The 17,306-nt window shown below is 43.3% G+C and overlaps 1 protein-coding gene across 4 annotated transcripts in view; it reads left to right on the forward strand.

Moving 5' to 3' along the window:
- The first annotated feature begins 5,468 nt into the window (after nucleotides 1-5,468).
- ACSL1 (acyl-CoA synthetase long chain family member 1) overlaps nucleotides 5,469-17,306 on the forward strand; it is a 38,620-nt gene continuing 26,782 nt past the window's right edge. The window contains exons 1-2 of one of the 4 annotated variants that reach the window (XM_068186958.1): nucleotides 5,469-5,492; nucleotides 14,928-15,155. In XM_068186958.1, the coding sequence (XP_068043059.1) occupies nucleotides 14,961-15,155 (195 nt within the window). In that variant the 5' untranslated portion in view covers nucleotides 5,469-5,492; nucleotides 14,928-14,960. Of the gene's footprint in view, nucleotides 5,493-5,992; nucleotides 6,133-6,491; nucleotides 6,626-6,765; nucleotides 6,790-14,927; nucleotides 15,156-17,306 lie in introns of those variants that run through there. The other 3 variants (XM_068186955.1, XM_068186956.1, XM_068186957.1) reach the window with 3 other exon arrangements.

The raw sequence follows: 17,306 nt of genomic DNA on the forward strand, positions 1-17,306 counted from the left end.
TGGAATTGTTTCCACCCATTTTCAAAGACAGTGCAGGTGAATGATGATGAAGGGCCTTGACAGGTTGTTCAGTTAATCCCTGGATTGGCTTTTATCCCAAATGAAGATGTAGTTTACTGATGTACCTTGCTGTGGAATACTTTCATGGGCTGTATGATGATCTTATCCATATCCTTCAAGCCTTTTATTGAAAGCATTCCCAGGACTTTTCTTCACCACAACATTAACTTGTGAGTTGGCTCTATCTCTCTCCCTGTCTAAACACTGCTTTGCACTGAAGCAGCAAGGAGCGTGCAACGTCAGTTTTGTAGGTAAGAAGGAGCATTAACTAATACCTGAGCTACTCCAGCTGCCAACCTGAGCTCCCTGCACTTAGTCCCTTGTTCCCACAGAAGCTAAGCACTGGAATGCGGCTTGCCACACATGGGAACTGGGAACTGTAAGTTTTTTCCAGAAGCCTGTGCTTTGGCATCTGTTTGTGCTTACAGGGTGGCTCCTGTGGATGCTCTCCATTCATTTAAGGCAGGCAGCTGATAACTTCCAACGCCTGCTTGTCCATTGTTTTGGTCTGGCATCTGCAAGCTTGATTTGTTTGGCATTTGATGGCCTGGGAGAGATGAGATGTGGGGCGAACCTTTCAAAAGCAGAGCTCTGTTTCACATGTTTCAAGTATTTTGTGATGTAAGTGTTACATGAAAATGCAAGTGACAGGATTAATGTACATGTTCCAGTGCAGATGTGTTTTGTAAGAAATAAGAAGCTTTTTTAAATGCTAGGCACTAGTTTAAAATCAGAGCCTCAAAATCACTATGTACAAGTTCTTTGGCTTTGGGATAAAGTTGGTGCTCATTAATTCTTTCTGTTTTCCCTTTCTGACTCCTGTAGGCACTAGCACTGAGTTGGAGGAGCCCAAATGAATCCTTGCAAAGGTGGAGCATGCTTTTTAGCTGACAGCTTTGGTGAGGTGAGCATACTCAGATTGAGACATCTCCTTGAAAAGATGTTCCTTACCAAGACACCTGGCCTACTCTTGGGGCTGAACTTGGCTTGTGCATCAATTCTCATTAGAAACTGTTGCAAGGAGGTGTGGATATGTGAAAAATGTGAGAACATGCTGTGCATTTAGAGGTCATTGCTGGTGAGGGATATTCAATATACTGTAGTCTGGCAGTATCTGGGGTTCTCCTGTTTGGTTTTGTGTAAAACATGTACCAGTGAACTGTAAATTCTACTGAATAGAACAACTTACTCCTTTTGTCAGCCAGAAAAGACTGTGATCAGGACATGTTTCAGTAGAATAGATGGTATTTTATTTTTCCACACACTTTGTTGGAGTCTAAACATAATAAATATTTAACTTCTGAGCTTTCTTGCTCTGATTATTTCTGTGTAATATTTTACTTGATCTTCAGTTAAGCAGATGAAACATTATTATTATTGGTTCATCTATTTCAGCAATATAGCTTTATACATTTCAATGTCTGTTCTCAAGTAGTTGTTAGAAGTAAAGTACATAAACTTTAGCTCTTTTGTGTGATGCCTTTAACCCTCAAAAAGATTGATATAGAGAGGAATGGTGATTGGGGAAAATTTTTACAACAGAAAAACTGAACAAGTTGGCTCATTCATATTGCATTGGCATAAACAACCAGCAGAACATTCTTGTTATGTTTGTCATTTCATTTAAATAACTTTCAAATCTGAAAAGCTTTATGTTGATCATTTTGATGAAGTAAGTAGTAAACTTGCTAGTAAACTTGCACCCATGTACAGCTTAGAGGAGGAAAGGGGTGCAAAGGTAGCCCATGAACCAAAGTTCAGAGAAAGAAGTAGCACTGGAGGTAAATGAACTGGCACAATTTAGTCTGTTGCTGTTTTAGGCTTTTCCAGTCCTGTGTCATTACACAGACACCTTGTCATTTGAGGAAATAACATTTTTGTTAGCCTGACAAAAGCAAGATGAATCAGTTATGACCAGATTGTCATGTTTTTACTGGACAGAATACTGTTTACATAGGACTCCTCTGTCTCCTTCATATCTTCTGGGATTCAAACTGACACCTTAATGCTGTGCGAAGGGCAGTTCCTCTGTGCTGAGTGTGAACTAAACAGAGACATTTTCCAGTTCATTCAGAAGTTCCTCAGATTCCAAACCATAAGATACACATTTATCTTGTAGAGGGTCAGGAGCAATAGATGGAGAAATATTTGATAAACCGAGACAGTAACAGAAAGTGGAAGGAGTAGTAAACATAGCTGAAAAATCCCTCCTGTATTTAAAAAAAAGCCCCACAAAATCCTCAAAACCCAACAAAGTCATTACATGCTTAAAAACATGGAATTGCTATTTAAATTTGCTTTCTAATTTCTTTCCCTTTTTTTTTTTTCTGAAGAATCTCTCTAGATATCTTTTTTTATGTATGTATCTGTGTGTGTATATATATCTATATCGGGTTTCCTTTCTGGTGGGCCATAGAAATGTCACGATTTTTTCGTCTGTGCCTTTATACAGAGGATTTTTAAACATTTCATTTTCCTGGTTAGGTATCTCATTGTTCAGAAGACTTAATACTCAATGCACTCAAACTTCCTTAGTTCTGTCTTTCTAAGTTGAAGTACTATTTAATGCAACATACTGAGGGTAACTGAAGCAGGCTTTAGGCTGGCCCTGCACGGACCTTTATCTAGGGCCCTGCCAGTACAGCTCATTCATTAACTCAGTTTGTCTGAGTTTGTTTTCATACACGTGAAAGGAAGGCAGATGACTGTATTCTGTGGGAGTTGCCTTACATATATTTTTCATCTCTGACCTAGGACAGAGTCTCTTACTTCTGGGCCTCTCTTACCTTTGGGACATTTGCTGCAGTGCCCAATATGATATGTTGTTTCTTAGATGAAAATGCACTTGTATGATGATGACATAGATCGGGGAAAAAAAAGGGCGTAGAGATAACCAAATTCAGTTGTCCTCAACAAACCAGTTCATCTGTTACAAGCCTACTGTATGTTATTCCAGTATCTTCTTCACACACTACCTTTTTATCCCAGCTCTAGTTGTCATAAATCATGGAATAATTTAATTTGGTAAGGACCTCTGAGGTTAAATCCAACCATTATGTAACTGTCATATAACCTCAGACTCAGGTCCCCATGTCACCATTGTCTTTTGATATGTGGCAGGAATATATGCACTTGCAGCCCAGAAAGCTGACCACATCCTGGGCTGCATCAAATGAAGAGTGGCCAGCAGGTCAAGGGAGGTGACACGTCCAAGCCTCGCCCTTGGTCCTAGTGCTGGCTCCTGCTGTTTCCCACTGGGCCTCCACATAGACCCCAGACATGACTTGTCACCTCAAATTGCCCAAGGCTGTTGGTTAAACTGCTTGGTATCACCTGTCTGGGTGCCCGGGGGGACAGCAGAGCTCCTGGGGAAAAGCATCGATTCTGCTGGAGTTGTCCTGAGGTCCTGCTGGCTCCTGACTCTAGAGGGACCCCACCTTCCTTTCCTGCTCCCTGGCCAGTACTGACATTCCATTTCTCAAGTGTATGAAATTTACAAATGCAAAATGAACGTGATTCCATTTCTCACTAGGAAGAGGGTTGTCAAGATATAAGTAACTATTGCCGCTCCATGGACCCAGTAGCTCATGGGTTTTAATTGCTATATATGTTAGACAATTTGAAGTGCTTATTTAAATAACATCTTTGGTTTTCTTCTCTTGAGATTGCACACAACTGAGTAGCAGATGCAGATACAGTATGGTAGAAGGCTAAACAGTCTGTTTTGTGTAAAACTGATGCACTTGGGATGTATCCTATGTCCCTGGGCCACTCCCTCCCTGTTCCCTGATTGTCTCTTATCTTTGTACTGCCCCGGGACCAGGGTCACCCCCAGGGTCCCTCAAGAGAGAAACGTGGACCCTCCATATGTGTGTGTGCCTTAGACCTGAACATCTTACCGGGCAGCTAACTAAAACATCTGTAGATACCATGCAAAGGCCCTTTTTACTTCCTTACCCTAGACTTCACTAGCAGCTATTCAGGCCGCAACATACATGAGCGTGAAGTGTGGTGCGATAGGAGGGAAGCAGGACAGCCTACCCATGGCAGAGCAGCTGATGTCCATGCTGCTTCTGCTCGGGGGCTTTACTCAAGTAGCTTTAGTGTGGTGCTAGGGACTCTGTGCCCATTAGCAGCAGCAGTCAGTGAGAGATGCACTCCTGGATTATGTGTTTTCACTTCCTTTGCTGAGAAAGGAATTTATTTTGAATTTCTGAGTCACTCCATAGCGTGAACCAAGTGCAGTTACGTGGGGACTATCATCAGCTTCACAATTGCCCTCCTCCTTTGTGCTAAAAAGTGACTATAGGCTCCTTCCTTTCTTAAAACGCTCTTCTGCGGGAAGTCTTTGCCTGATATACTCTGGTATAGACTGAAGCATTAGGAGACAGTAGTTGCCTTTATGTAAAATAAAAGTACCTCCAGTTATTTACAGAATACTGTATAAATGTGTGTGTGTTACGGCCTTAACACCCCTTCACACACTTAAAATAAATAATACCCAGGAAACATTGGGAAATTATGGCAATGCAGAATGTGCAACATCGTGGGACTTTGACATGTGAGTTGATGATTTACATGTCTAATGGACTGACGCAGCACAGAGCCAAACCAAAACCAGTTGAGGTAACTTAATTGTCATCCAGCGGGGCCTGGACAGACTTGAGAGGTGGAGCCATAAACCTCACAGAGCTCAACAAGGCCAAGTGTAAGGTCCTACACCTGGGTTGGGGTGATCCCAAGCATGAATACAGGCTGGGCAGAGAACAGATTGAGGTGTAGCCCTGGGGAGAAGGAGTTGGAGGTGTTGGTGGATGAGAGGCTGGACATGGGCCAGCAAATGCACATTTGCAGCCTAGAAAGCCAAAGGTGTCCTGGGCTGCATCAAAAGGAGTGTGGCCAGCAGGGCGTGGGACAGGATTCTGCCGCTGCACTGCTCTCACGAGACACCATCTGGAATACTACATCCAGCTCTGGGGTCCCAAGCACATGATGGATATGGACATCCTCAAGCAGGTCCAGAGGAGGGTCATGATGATCAGAAGCACCTCTCCTGTGAAGACAGGCTGAAGGAGCTGGGGGTGCTTAGCCTAGAGAAGGCTCTAGAGAAACAGTACAGCAGCCTTCCAGTATCTGAAGGGAGGGTATGGGGTCTGCAGGACAGCTGGAGAGGGAATTTTTACTCGAGCATTTAGTGATAGGAAAAGTGGTTATGGCTTTTAAAATGAAAGAGGGTGGGTTTAGATTAGATCTGAACAAGAAATTCTTTGCTATGGGAGTTGTGAGACACGAGAACATGTTGCCTGGCAAAGCTGTAGATTCCATGTCCCTGGAAATGTTCAAGGCCAAGTTGGATGAGGCTTTGAGCAGCCTGGTTTAGTGAAAGGTGTCCCTGCCCACGGCAGAAGCATTGGAACTAGACGATCGTTAAGGTTCCTTCCAAACCAAACCACTCTATGATTCTGTGATAACTATCAGGGTCCTGATAAAGCCCCAGCTGCCTCAATATGCTCCTCAAATTCACAGCACCTCTCAAAAAAAAAAAAAAAAAAAAGTTTGGCAGAGGTAAGCAACAAATTGCAACAAGGTCGTTGTCCTCTTCCAACACCTTCGTACTTCAACATATGTCCTTTTAGCATATTTACACTGGCTGCAGATGTCCTTTCGGAAGCCGTAAGAAAGCCCTTGCTTTGCAAGCTGTCACCTCAGACCTTTAAGGTGTTAATTGGCAGTAGTGCCAGTGCTCCTCGCAGCTCCCTGTGCATCCCTGTCACTGGTGCCCGCGCAGTACAGCATTTCCACCGCCCTCCCCACGCGTTTGTGTGAGTTACTGTGGGCAGGGGCGAGGGAAGGGGGAAGGACGGGGCACACACACGGACAAGGCCGACCCGCAGCCCCCGCCGGGCGGCGCGAGCGGGCGAGCGGAGGAGGAGGAGGAGGAGGAGGAGGAGGAGGCGGAGGAGGAGGAGGAGGCGGGCTCGGCACACGCACACGCCGCTCCCGCCGTGCTCGGCTTAAATAGGGCGGCGGCGAGGAGGCGCGCACAGCCGTAGTCGCTGCTGCTGCCGGGAGGTGAGCGGGGTTCGGGGCCACTGCTGCCCTCGGGGCCGGGGACCGTCAGGAACTCGCCACCGAGGGAGCTGGCTGGGCCTGCCGGAGCGGCCGCCGCGGGGCTGGGGTGGTCTGCGCTGCCGCTGTCACCGTGGGGCCGGGCGGTCCCGTCCCATCCTGCCGCCGATCCCTGGAGGCTGTTTTCGCGGGGGCTTTCCTTCCCGGCCCGCAGTGGGATCAGCGTCCCCCGGAGCCGGCTCGGCTTCCCCTCGCACAAAAGCCTTCAGGAAAGCGTAGCTGTCCGTGTCCGGCCTCCCCCGGCGCTGCGGCAGCTCGGGCTGGCCGGGCATTGTTCGGCGCCGGCGCTGCCCTCCGGCCCGGCCCGGCCCGGCCCGGCCTGGCGCGGGGTGAGCGGCTCGGCCGGGCCGAGCAGCAGGTAGCGGGCTGGGCAGCGCCGTGCTGCCCGCTGATCCCGGCGCTTCACGTTCGTTTAGCTGCCGGACTTTGCCTTTAAGTAGGTTGTTCTTTCAGGCATGAATGCAGCATGTACTTGATGCAGCTTTTATTACTTCTTTCTTTGAAGCAGCTTAGAGTGCGTGTGGAAATGCAGCGTGAGCCAGACTGGCCTAAAATGGAAGGTTGAGTGGCTTTGACTTTGCAGGCCTGCTCTGCTGCTAGGTAGGACTTGCAGGGCTACGGCACAGAGATTTAGCCTGATTAGCCGACACTTTTGTTCTAGGATGCGTACATTTCTTGTTCCTGTTGAACAGGAATTGCAACACTTGAAGCCTTCTAAATTTCTAAACGGCATGTCTGTGAGCTGTCTGGAGTATTAGGGACACCCTCTTGGACTATGTAATCTAAACATATGCCTCACTTGGGTTAGCATCTGAGATATGATGGTCAGGTTCTGTGATAGGAAAGAACAGACCTCATCCATGTGGTGTTAATAGATTTCCATCTGCATTGCTTTACAGGGAATCGTGCACTCTCCTGAGCCTGGTCAGGAAAGTTTACTATTGCCTTTTTGCTTTGGAACATGCTCTCAGACTCACAAGCTGAGATTTCTCAGCCCCAGGATTTGGATCAGATTTCTTACATCAAGAAATTGAATATAAGAGGGCATTGAGTTTACTGAAAAATACCTTTCTCTTCCTCTTGCAACAATAGCAGTATTGATAATGCAAAAACTGATACATAGAGTTCCTCATGGAGTCTTGCTGTTACTGCCTTTTTAAAGTTTAAGGGTATGTACCTTGCTTGTATTGGGATGGGGAAATGTTAGGAAGATGGCTGATGGAAAAAATCTAAAGCTTGTCATGGCAAGTAGCTGTTGTGTGTAGTGTTATCAATTCAAGGTCTTAAGCAAACAGCCTTAGCCTAGTCTGAGGATTGCATGATTACGATGAATTTACAGAGGTAGCTTCTAAATTTGGTAGATGTTGTTTTCTACAACTTGGCTGACATGAGGTTGGAAGCAAGTCTTCAGGTTTTGAGAAGGAAACCCCCAAGTAGCCTTTTGCTTCAAGGACATGTACAAGGTTTATATTGGTAGAACAAACAAAACCAGCAATTTATGGTGGATGGTAAGACAACTTTGAAATATTTTTGTGGGTAAGTGACTTGCCTGTTTTTTGAGCAAAGTCTGTGTGGTTGGTTCTCCGATCTCCTGGCTTCACTAGAAAGGAATACTTCACGGGGTTTTTGGGAGGAGGCAGAGGTGGGTTGTACCTTCCCTGTTTTGTGTGTGTGGCTTCCCAGTGGGACAGAGTAAAAGGTTCCTTTTCTCTTTCTTATCCTTCCAAGAAAACACCACTTTTACTAATGTGAACAACAGAAGGTAATAATAGATTTTTGTGGTTTGTTTTTCTTGATAATATGGTTGATGTAATTAGGTAGACTGAAGAAAACTAATGGCATGAAATTTTTTGAATGTACAGCAGAGACAAGAGATGTTCTGGCCCAAGGGATACATTGCTTGATAAATTTGGCTTCTGGTGGTCTTTTAAAGAGACTGCCTGCCATATCCTGCTTCCCTGCTATGTTAAATTAAAAGTTCAGATATGTTAAATATTTCGCTATGGTAAATGTAACCAGTGGTAACTCCCTAGAAATCTTCACAAGTAAGAGGGGTGATGGTTTATTCATTGAAGAATGGTTTTGTGGAGGAGTTTACAATGCTGTGTGGCTCAGGGAAGCTCTTCTGTACAGCGTTGACCTTTAAAGGCTGTAGGCTGAACCCTGCCAGTGGATGTGGGGCTTGCATTTCCGCAGATCCCACCTGATTCCTGAAACAAGGACACTTGATAGCGTAAGGCTTCTGCTCTCTTGCTGCCTTTCATGTTGAGAGTTACTCATCTACACAGGGTAAAATATGATTCCCTGCCTCTGGCAGGGAGTTAGGAGCTAGATAATCTTTAAGGTCTTTTTCAAACCAAACCATTCTATGATGGTAAAATACGTTTTTTGGTTAGGATTTGAATCTTAGTAGTACTGGTAGTTTGCTCAAAACTGATTGAAAACAGCTTGCATGATTTTTATAGAGATGTAGAGGAAAAATGGATTTTGCTTTTGCAATTGAACCATTTAAGTGCTGTAGCAGAAGTGCATGATGTTCTATTTCCAGAAGAGGATTTCTCCCATGTTTTATGAATTACTCTTCTTGAACCCAGAACTCTTAAGCTTTTTAGTTTGCTACTGCATGTGCCTTGTTTTGGAAGTTTGACTTCTGCAGTCAGACTGCAAGAATAGCCTGGTAAGGTTGAATTTGTTTCCTAGGAAAGCAAGAAGAAGGAAATGCTTACCATCACTGACTCGGAGTAGATGCAGGCATACTTTAATGCTTGTGATCAAAAGATTGTTCTGTTAGTCATACTGTTTTTTGGGCTGCTGGTGTTGGGAGGTCACTCAGTGAACCAATTGCTTCTTGTAAGTACTTACTGATCTTCCAGTCTCAGTGTGTTAAGGGTTATTTTTTCTGTAACAACCTACTGGATGTAAACCCTAGCTAGTGCAGTGCAATGGGGCTTAGTGTGCCTGACCCAGGTTGCTTTCTGCAAGAGTTCAGGTATCAGAAGTATGAGTGAAAAACTCAGTCTCAAGTGAGCGCTTAAACCATGTGTTAGCTTTAGTAGCTTTTTCCTGGGAGGAGTAGAATGAATAAGTTAGTATGATCTACTCAAGCTAAGTAGATGATACCACAAAAAGGCAGTTTGGTTCTGTAGGGTGGTTTTCATCAAAATGGTGTTTGGAATGACACTAGATTGACAGAGTAGTGCCATGATGTACTTGCAAATCAGAGTTGCAGGGATGCAATTCTAATGGATAGCAGTGTAGGCTGAAAAAGAAATATTTGCAGGCATCTTATCTGGTTTTCAGAGATGAGAAACCAGTAAGACTGCTTAGTGCCATGTTGTGTATGTGTAGGCATGAATTAAAGATAACTTCAGTCGATCATTCTCTGAAAGGTTTTAGCGGTAAGTGTTGGTTTTCCTTTATACACAGGGTTACCAAATGTTGTTGGAGGACTATAATTGCACAAAAGGCATTGAGCAGATTCTTGTCACGTGTTTCAACTCCTGAACTTGAATAAACTCCAGTGACCTCACCAGTGTGCACTCAAATTACTTACTGGACATCACTGAGAGGCAAGAATCCAGGTGGAGTTCTACTTGATTGCAAGGGGACTAAGGCCAAATGTCAGAGGACAGGCCTGTGACTTCCCTTATGTGAACAGAACCTTGACACGGTTTCAGATCTAGTGCTCCTTAAAGGTTGGGGCAGAAGCCTTAACTTTGGTTGCACTTTATGGAGTAAGTCACTGCGTCCTAACTTACAGGTCTGAATCCAGCTTGTAAGTTGTTTCCCTCCAGCTCTGCCTTGTCCCAAATGCAGGAACAGAAACTGAACCAGTAGAGGCAACTTACACCCTAGTGCATGATGCCCTGCTGAGAGCCTGACTTAAGGAGCTGAAGAGGAGTTGGATGTGAGGTGTGAATATTAAGGACCTGGTGGTTCCTCCTGCCTGGGGTGTTTTCCTTATTAACAGTTCTCTAGTTCTTTTTCCCCTTCACTCTTGCAGGAAGGTAAATACATTACTGCTTTAAAAGGAACGTTTATGCTTGGCTGGTGAACTAGCTGATTTCTGGGTAAGATTTTGTTTTATTTTGTTTTTTTTTTTTAAGTTGGGGAGGGGCCAGGGTGTGGGGCAGAGGTGGTGGTGAGGAAGTCATAGTAGTGGATTAGACAGTTCAATGTATTTAGTTTGTTCAGACAAATCTTCTCTGGCTGAGGAGTCGTATATGGCTTCTCATAGATGACATGACAGGTTGCACCACAGTAGGCATCTTGCTGTCCTGTTTGTTATACAGAGCTTAAACTGGGATTTCTCCTTCAGGTCTCAAATACCAAAGCTCCTTTGCTGTGTCTTGAAGGTGGTTATGGTTTGCTTGCTGGTTAGTTTGGTGATGTTACAGGTGTTTGCAAGACCTTAGTCAGATTCCCCTCTGACTGCAGGACAGTAATTAATTAAGAGGACCTGTAAGCAGTGTTTACAGTTTTGTGCTTATTGTGTAGTATTACATTAGTCCACCCTCTTCCCCAGCTGTGCTGTTGTGTTTCCTTCTGGGAGTTAATAGCTATCTGGTCATTGAGATGAGAGTTGATCTAGTTGAGAACTAGCATCACCAATAATATAGAAAGATGGTGTTTGCCAGATCACCTCCCTTGTGACTGTCTGACTGGTGTGGAAAGGGTTGTGGAAGCATGTTACCTAGGACAGGTTGGACTGACTAAAATTTAAGGTGATTGTCAATGCACTGTGAGATTAGGATTATGTATCCCATTAAGACAAAAGATTTTCTCAGGTTAATAGCCAAAGCTATTTGTTCTACCTGTTTTTTGTACATAATAAAGGGCCTAGGACATGATTCTGTACTTGTTCTTTCAAAGGCTGAGTGGAGGAAGGCTTAAGGAAAAAATTAGATCCATGGGAGCTGTGCAGTGTAACCTGTAAGAGTAAAAAAAAAAAAACAGACTGCAGTGGCAGGTAGCTGTCAGGACAACTCAAAGGTATGTGGGTGACTGGTTCCCTGTTTCAGCATATCATAATGAAAACATCTTAGTGCTATATTGCTCATAATAAGAGGCGATTTGTCTTGTAGATTTCTTCTCCCTGCAAGAGGCTGTAGAAATAACATAGTCTGTTCTTTTACACCATGTGATGGACCTGCCTTTATGGCAGTGCTAGCGTGTTGTTTATCTAAATATTAGAACAGAGAGAAAGAAAGGCCATTGGTTCTTGGGGTTGTTTTCTTTGTGAAACAGAAGCTGGTGGCTGCTCTCCTGTTCTCTTCTGTTGCACTCGAACGATGTCTGGCTATGGATAGACAATAGGCAGGCTGCTGCCCTCTGTAAATAGAGCATTGTACACTGAGAGTAGGAGCAGCAAAGAACGGCAGAGCCCTGCCAACTTGGGTCATTGCCTTGAGATACTGTCTGTGCTGTAAAGAATGAGTCTTGGGTGCTGCAGGGTGAGTGGGTGTGTGTGTGAGCAGAGAGAGCTGGCTTTGTCTGAAACTTACAGAACTCCTTAGCTAAATTGATATGGTGAGTTCAGAGGGGTACCTTTTTGGGCTGCACTGGGGGAACTGTTTCTCTGGAGGTGGTCAAGACAGATAGTTGTCTCTGAAGCAGTTTTGCCTCATTACCCAAACTGCTTTCCCTCTGGTCTTTTAGAAAAAAAGACCAGGGTCTACTGATTGCATTGAGAAAAAAAGTGCTTTTGACCTCATATCAATTCTGCTCTTCCCCCCCCCCCCCCCACTACATGTAGCAATCTGAGTATTACAGACTGGTACTTTTCATTTGGCATCTCCTTCCTTTTGGTCTTCAGCTGTGTCTCACACTGTTTGAGTCTGTCCCTTGTGTACCAGATTCTGCTTGGTAAGAAGGAATTGCGGGACTAGAATTTGTGAAGAGAGCGCGGCTTTTTTTACTTGTCTTGAGTGAGCAGACTTAGCTGGGCCCTTCCTGGAGGAAAACAACTGAAAGCTAGATGTAAGCTCCATGTGAAGATCTTTATCTCAATGTGAAGGCTCTAAGCCATTCTCCTTGGTCGTGATAAAACCACAGGATGTCTGATATTGGAGCATGAACCAACTAAATACTGAGATGACTTGAAGGCTGGAAGCTTCTTTTCTTCATGGGGTGTATTTGGATGCGAATTTATTGTCTTGGTTACACCTGGCTTTGCCCTAAATGCAGAAGACAAGAGCTCATATGACTTAACAGATAGTGTTAAAGCTTGAAATTGCTTAGTCTAGCAGAAATCTGTCTTTGTGTGGATGAGGCAAAAGGTATAATAAGATATTATCTCAATATAAACATAAGCAGCAAAAAGTTTTATCATTGTATACCTTATAACTTGTGGTATAACTGCTCAAGAAAAGTTTTATATTGCAGGCTTCCCTAGAAACAACTGGTCAAGGAAATTAAAAGCAGAGGTGTGCATTTCTTCTCTTCACCTAGGCTGAAATCTTAGCCGATCCTTGACTATAATGGGACTCTTGTGTGAATTAAATGATGTTTACTTCAGTTCTTGTTACCTGTAAAGTCATCACAGCCTTTTGAGTAATTTAAATTACATTGCATTCCTAAATCATGGTGTGTGTGCAGGACACTTCATGACTAATGCAGACAGAAAGAGCAATTTTAAAAGTCAAAGGTGCTCATTGTGGAGCTTGAGGAAAGAGCTATGCTTGCTCTTAGCCATTAGCTGCATCACAGACCCTCGTGTCTAGTTTCATAACGTGGTGTCTATGATAAATGTGAAATTAACTTTTAAGTCCAGACTTCCTTGTTGGTGTATGAAGTTTTTTTATTCTTTATTCTTACTGTTCAACTGTGTATAGTAATGCTTAAGAAGTAGTTTTCACACCTGCAATGCTAATGAACATGATTGGGTACATAAAAAGCAACTGCATGGTGATTGTAACTGTTAAGTTAATGACTGATTCCTTTTTCCAAAAAGGAAGATGAAGAGCTTGTTTATATATTCAGTTCATCTCTACCTTATATTGCTACAGCCTGATGTGTTGTGGATTTTGATTATAGTTTGATTTATATCACTGTGCAAATAACAAAGAGGCATTTCTGTAGTGGCCCTGCACTGCCTGTCCAGGTGGTGCAGCCCTGTGCTCTAAGGCTATGCCAGGAAAGTGGGGGGGAGGAGAGAGAGGAGTGCCCGCTGGCTGGGGATTACTCTATGGTCTAGGACTGTTCCAGAGATGGAACTTGACTCCCTCCTGACTGCCCCCATTCATGACCTTGCTTCAGCCTGTCCTGTTAATATTGTGAAAACACGGGCCCTTTAAACTAATTTCATTACTATTTTGCTGTCTCTAGCAAATCTTGTCCAAATACTGGTTAGACATTTTGTGAACCTAGGCCACATTTCTGTTGTTTGGTTGAATAACTGATTGCAGCAGTAATGGTTTCAAGGTCAGACTGTAAACTAGAGATTTTCCTGTAGAAATATGAAATGTTAACCGGGTATAGTTGATCTTAAAACTCACAAATGTAATTCTGCACGTTTGGGTTTGAGTCTCATATGTTGCCATCCTGCAGCGGTGGCTCCTTACACAGTATGATGTAGCTGTTAGCTACCTCCTTTGACATTCTCTAGGACCTTTGTATAATTCTGTTGGCTGTAGGAAATGGCTAGGACCTAAGTTAGCTAGCTAAATACATCTTTGTTCTTCAAGCAAGCGGGACAGCGTTGGCAGCCGTCGCCGGGTGTCGGGCGGCCGGGCCGGTGTCGGGGCCCACGGTTGCCCTTGAGCGCGGCGGGCTGAGCGCTGCCGGCTGCTCCCGCTCACCTCTCCCCTAGTGGGCATCGGCCGGGCCTTTGGCATGTGACGGACGTCCTAGGAGACCTTGGCTCTAGAGGAGAGCACCAGCTGAGCTGACTGCAATCCCTTTTTTTTTTTTTTCTCAAGCTGGTTCTTGCTGTGGAATATCCGTGTCAGTGAGTGCTGGCAGGGAGCAGCCTCTTCCAGCTCTTCTTCTGTGCGAACGTGACAAATCGAATGTGCTTCCTGTGCTTGATTATATTGCTGCGTGCTGCTGCCGTGGGCCTCATTTGCCACTGCTTTAGTCTGCCTCATGACCAGAGAGAAGTTACTGGCATGGTGCTGGCAGAAATAGGAAACTTGTTAAGTACCATGGAGGAGCTATGGGAGGATATTGGCTTTGAAAGCAGCTTGCTGTACTGACCTTTCTGTGCGTGTCTGAAGGGAGAGTAGAATAAAGAGTTTATATTACTGGACTTAGGAAAGGAAAAAGCATGCTTCTGCTATGCTCCTATAGGATTGGAATACACTTTGTTAAATGCAGGCAAGATAACATATGTCCCTGCCCTTCACTTCCCAGACTTCCCTCCTTGATGACTAACTGTTTAAATAATCTTACAGTACATCTACTCTACAAATATCTATTTTACTTTTGTGAAATTATCTCCTTTAACAAAAAGTCTTTTTTTAAAAAAATTTGAGTTCAGTCTCTGTTGAAAGCAATACTAAAACCCTGAAGAAATTCCCTCTTCTCAGCCCCACCCATTTTTCTAGAGTATGAACTAATAATTGCTTGCTTACTGAATTGCAGCACAGATATCTAAAGATATTGCCTGCCTAGTGGCAGATGAAGTTATTTTGACAGTGGGAAGCCAGTAGGACAAAGCATACATCACTGCCCTGCAGCAACAGCGAATCAAAAGTGGGTTTCAGATTTTTTTGTGCAACTTTTTTTCATACCAACAGATTCCAGCATTGGAACAACTGCACTGAACTGCAATGCAAGCACATGAGTTGTTCAGATACCTACGAATGCCAGAACTTGGGGATGTCAGACAGTATGTGCGCACCCTTCCGACAAATACGCTGATGGGCTTTGGTGCTTTTGCAGCTCTCACGACCTACTGGTATGCAACAAGACCAAAAGCAATAAAACCACCATGTGATTTAGCAATGCAGTCTGTGGAAATGGAGGTAAGTGCCACTTGATGGATGCTGTAGTTCACTGAAATTTGAACCCTGAATGCAGCGTTGAGAGAGACCAAACACTTGATTTACATTAGGGTGTTTCTAAACCTGTAGTGTGGGGAGAATACTTTTCTGAAATGTGGCTTGAAGTCATTTTGGCTTTCTGAATTTGAAAATCAACTTGAGGCCTGAGGAAATAACTATCACAGGAGAAGAAGACTCTGCTGAGACTACTGAGCTTCTGATCTCACTAGTGGCAAAACTTATTCATATTAGAATTGGCACAGTGTAGTTTTCAATTTCTGGGCACATGATGACCTATTAAATTAGGTCTTGGGGTCAGTATGTATACTGGTGTATATACTGATTTGCCTAATAACTCTTCTGTTATTTTTAGTGTATAATAGCTGACACATGAGACTTTAAATTGCGTTACAAGCATGAGGAGGGTAGTAATTGTCCTCAGATGATCTGTGGAAAGAAATATTAGTCTGCCAAGAGATCCCAGCCATAGAGTAAGTTGAAATTAAACCAGCCGCCTGCTAAACTCTGAATGTTAGCTTAGCTTTTGTCTTACACTTTTTAGAAGCAGAATTACTTTTAGGTGGTGGCTTTTAAAAAATGAAGTAAAATAGAAAAAGAGTCTGAAAAACTGTTCTTTGTGAGCAAATATAGACAACAGATTGCAAGGCTGTTGTTTTTTGGGGGTTGTGGTTTTATTGATTCTCTTGCTCGCTACAGAGTCAAATACTTATTCTTTCAAGAGTGTTCTCTTTCTTCAAGATAGACTAGGTGTTTTCTTCTTTTGAAGTAAGGGGAATTTTGGAAGGTTGTGATCTTTAAGGGAGATGCTTACAAAGTGTAGAATTGTAAAGCTGACAGCTTCTTGCCTTACTGATGATAGTCAGAGACTACTACTATAGATTTATATATATACTTGGAACTGAAGTATTTATATTTATATATATACTTGGAACTGAAATCTCCTTTTACACTACATTCTTTTGCATTGATAGACTGCATCTACTTGTCCTGTATCAAATGAATTAGCATGACTCTTGTGTTTAAGAGCAGATGTGACTGCAAACTGATGTAAATCTAATGTGGCAGAGTTTGAAACTTACAGTAGGTCAGCTTCATGAACTCTAGCAAACTCCTGTCATTACTTCAAACTGAGCACTTTTTTCAGTGTTTCATACTGTTGAGATTGAAGAATGACACATTAGTTGGCCCCTCCATTCACAGTTTATTTCCTAATCTTCTCAGTGGAGCTACAACAAGTTTATGGACACATCATGTTACTGTAGCAAATAGTGATCTGCTTCTAGAAGTATGCAAAAGGGAAACAAAAAATGCAGTCACAATGTGCTAATTGCCAAAAAACCACCTATGTTCAAGCAATGTGCAGAGTAAGGGTCTAGAAGTTAGATGTCACTTCTTGGTGAGCTTTTCCAAGTCTGTCAGCAGATGTGCAGACAACAGGTAGAATAGTCTTGTAAACCAGCACATCTTGGCTGCTGGAATGAGCTAGCAGTGCAAGTTTTCCAGCTGTGGAGTGCCTCATTAGGCAGTGTAAACTTCAGTAGATTATTGGGGGGCATTGCATTTTAAGATGGTAAGAGAGTAGCTTTTAGCTGTCCATAATCCCATGACAAATTTTTATTTGCTTGAGACTCTCAACAGCAGTCTCAGTTCACTGCCTTTACTTCTTCAAGTTAAATTACTTGTCATTGCTGGATTCTGAGATTGAAATCATTGTTTGGTGGTATGAGACTTCACTAAGCTACTTAATGCATCATTGATCCAATTACACCAATTGGCTCTGATCAGAGCAAGATAGGTATAACAGTATTATTTTTCGCTGCCTCTTTAGAAAATGTTTTAATGGACTAAATACTAGTAAGACTTAAATGAAAAACACCTAAGTGTGTTAGCACGTTGTAGTGATAAGAGCTCAGACTTAGAGAACATCTTGAAATGAGTAAGATCTGTCCAGTTTTGTTTTGTTTTCATTAAGGGTTGTATCTGAACTATTAATAATGTTTAAAATGGTAATCAAATGAGAATGTATGTTTTGAATCAAGTTTCAAGTGTCTGTTGGAACTGCTACTCCTATAACAGTGACTTTATTACAGTGCTCAAGATTCAGGTTCTCAC

Source organism: Anomalospiza imberbis, chromosome 4 (assembly GCF_031753505.1).
Source record: "Anomalospiza imberbis isolate Cuckoo-Finch-1a 21T00152 chromosome 4, ASM3175350v1, whole genome shotgun sequence".
Classification (NCBI taxonomy): Eukaryota; Metazoa; Chordata; class Aves; order Passeriformes; family Viduidae; genus Anomalospiza; species Anomalospiza imberbis.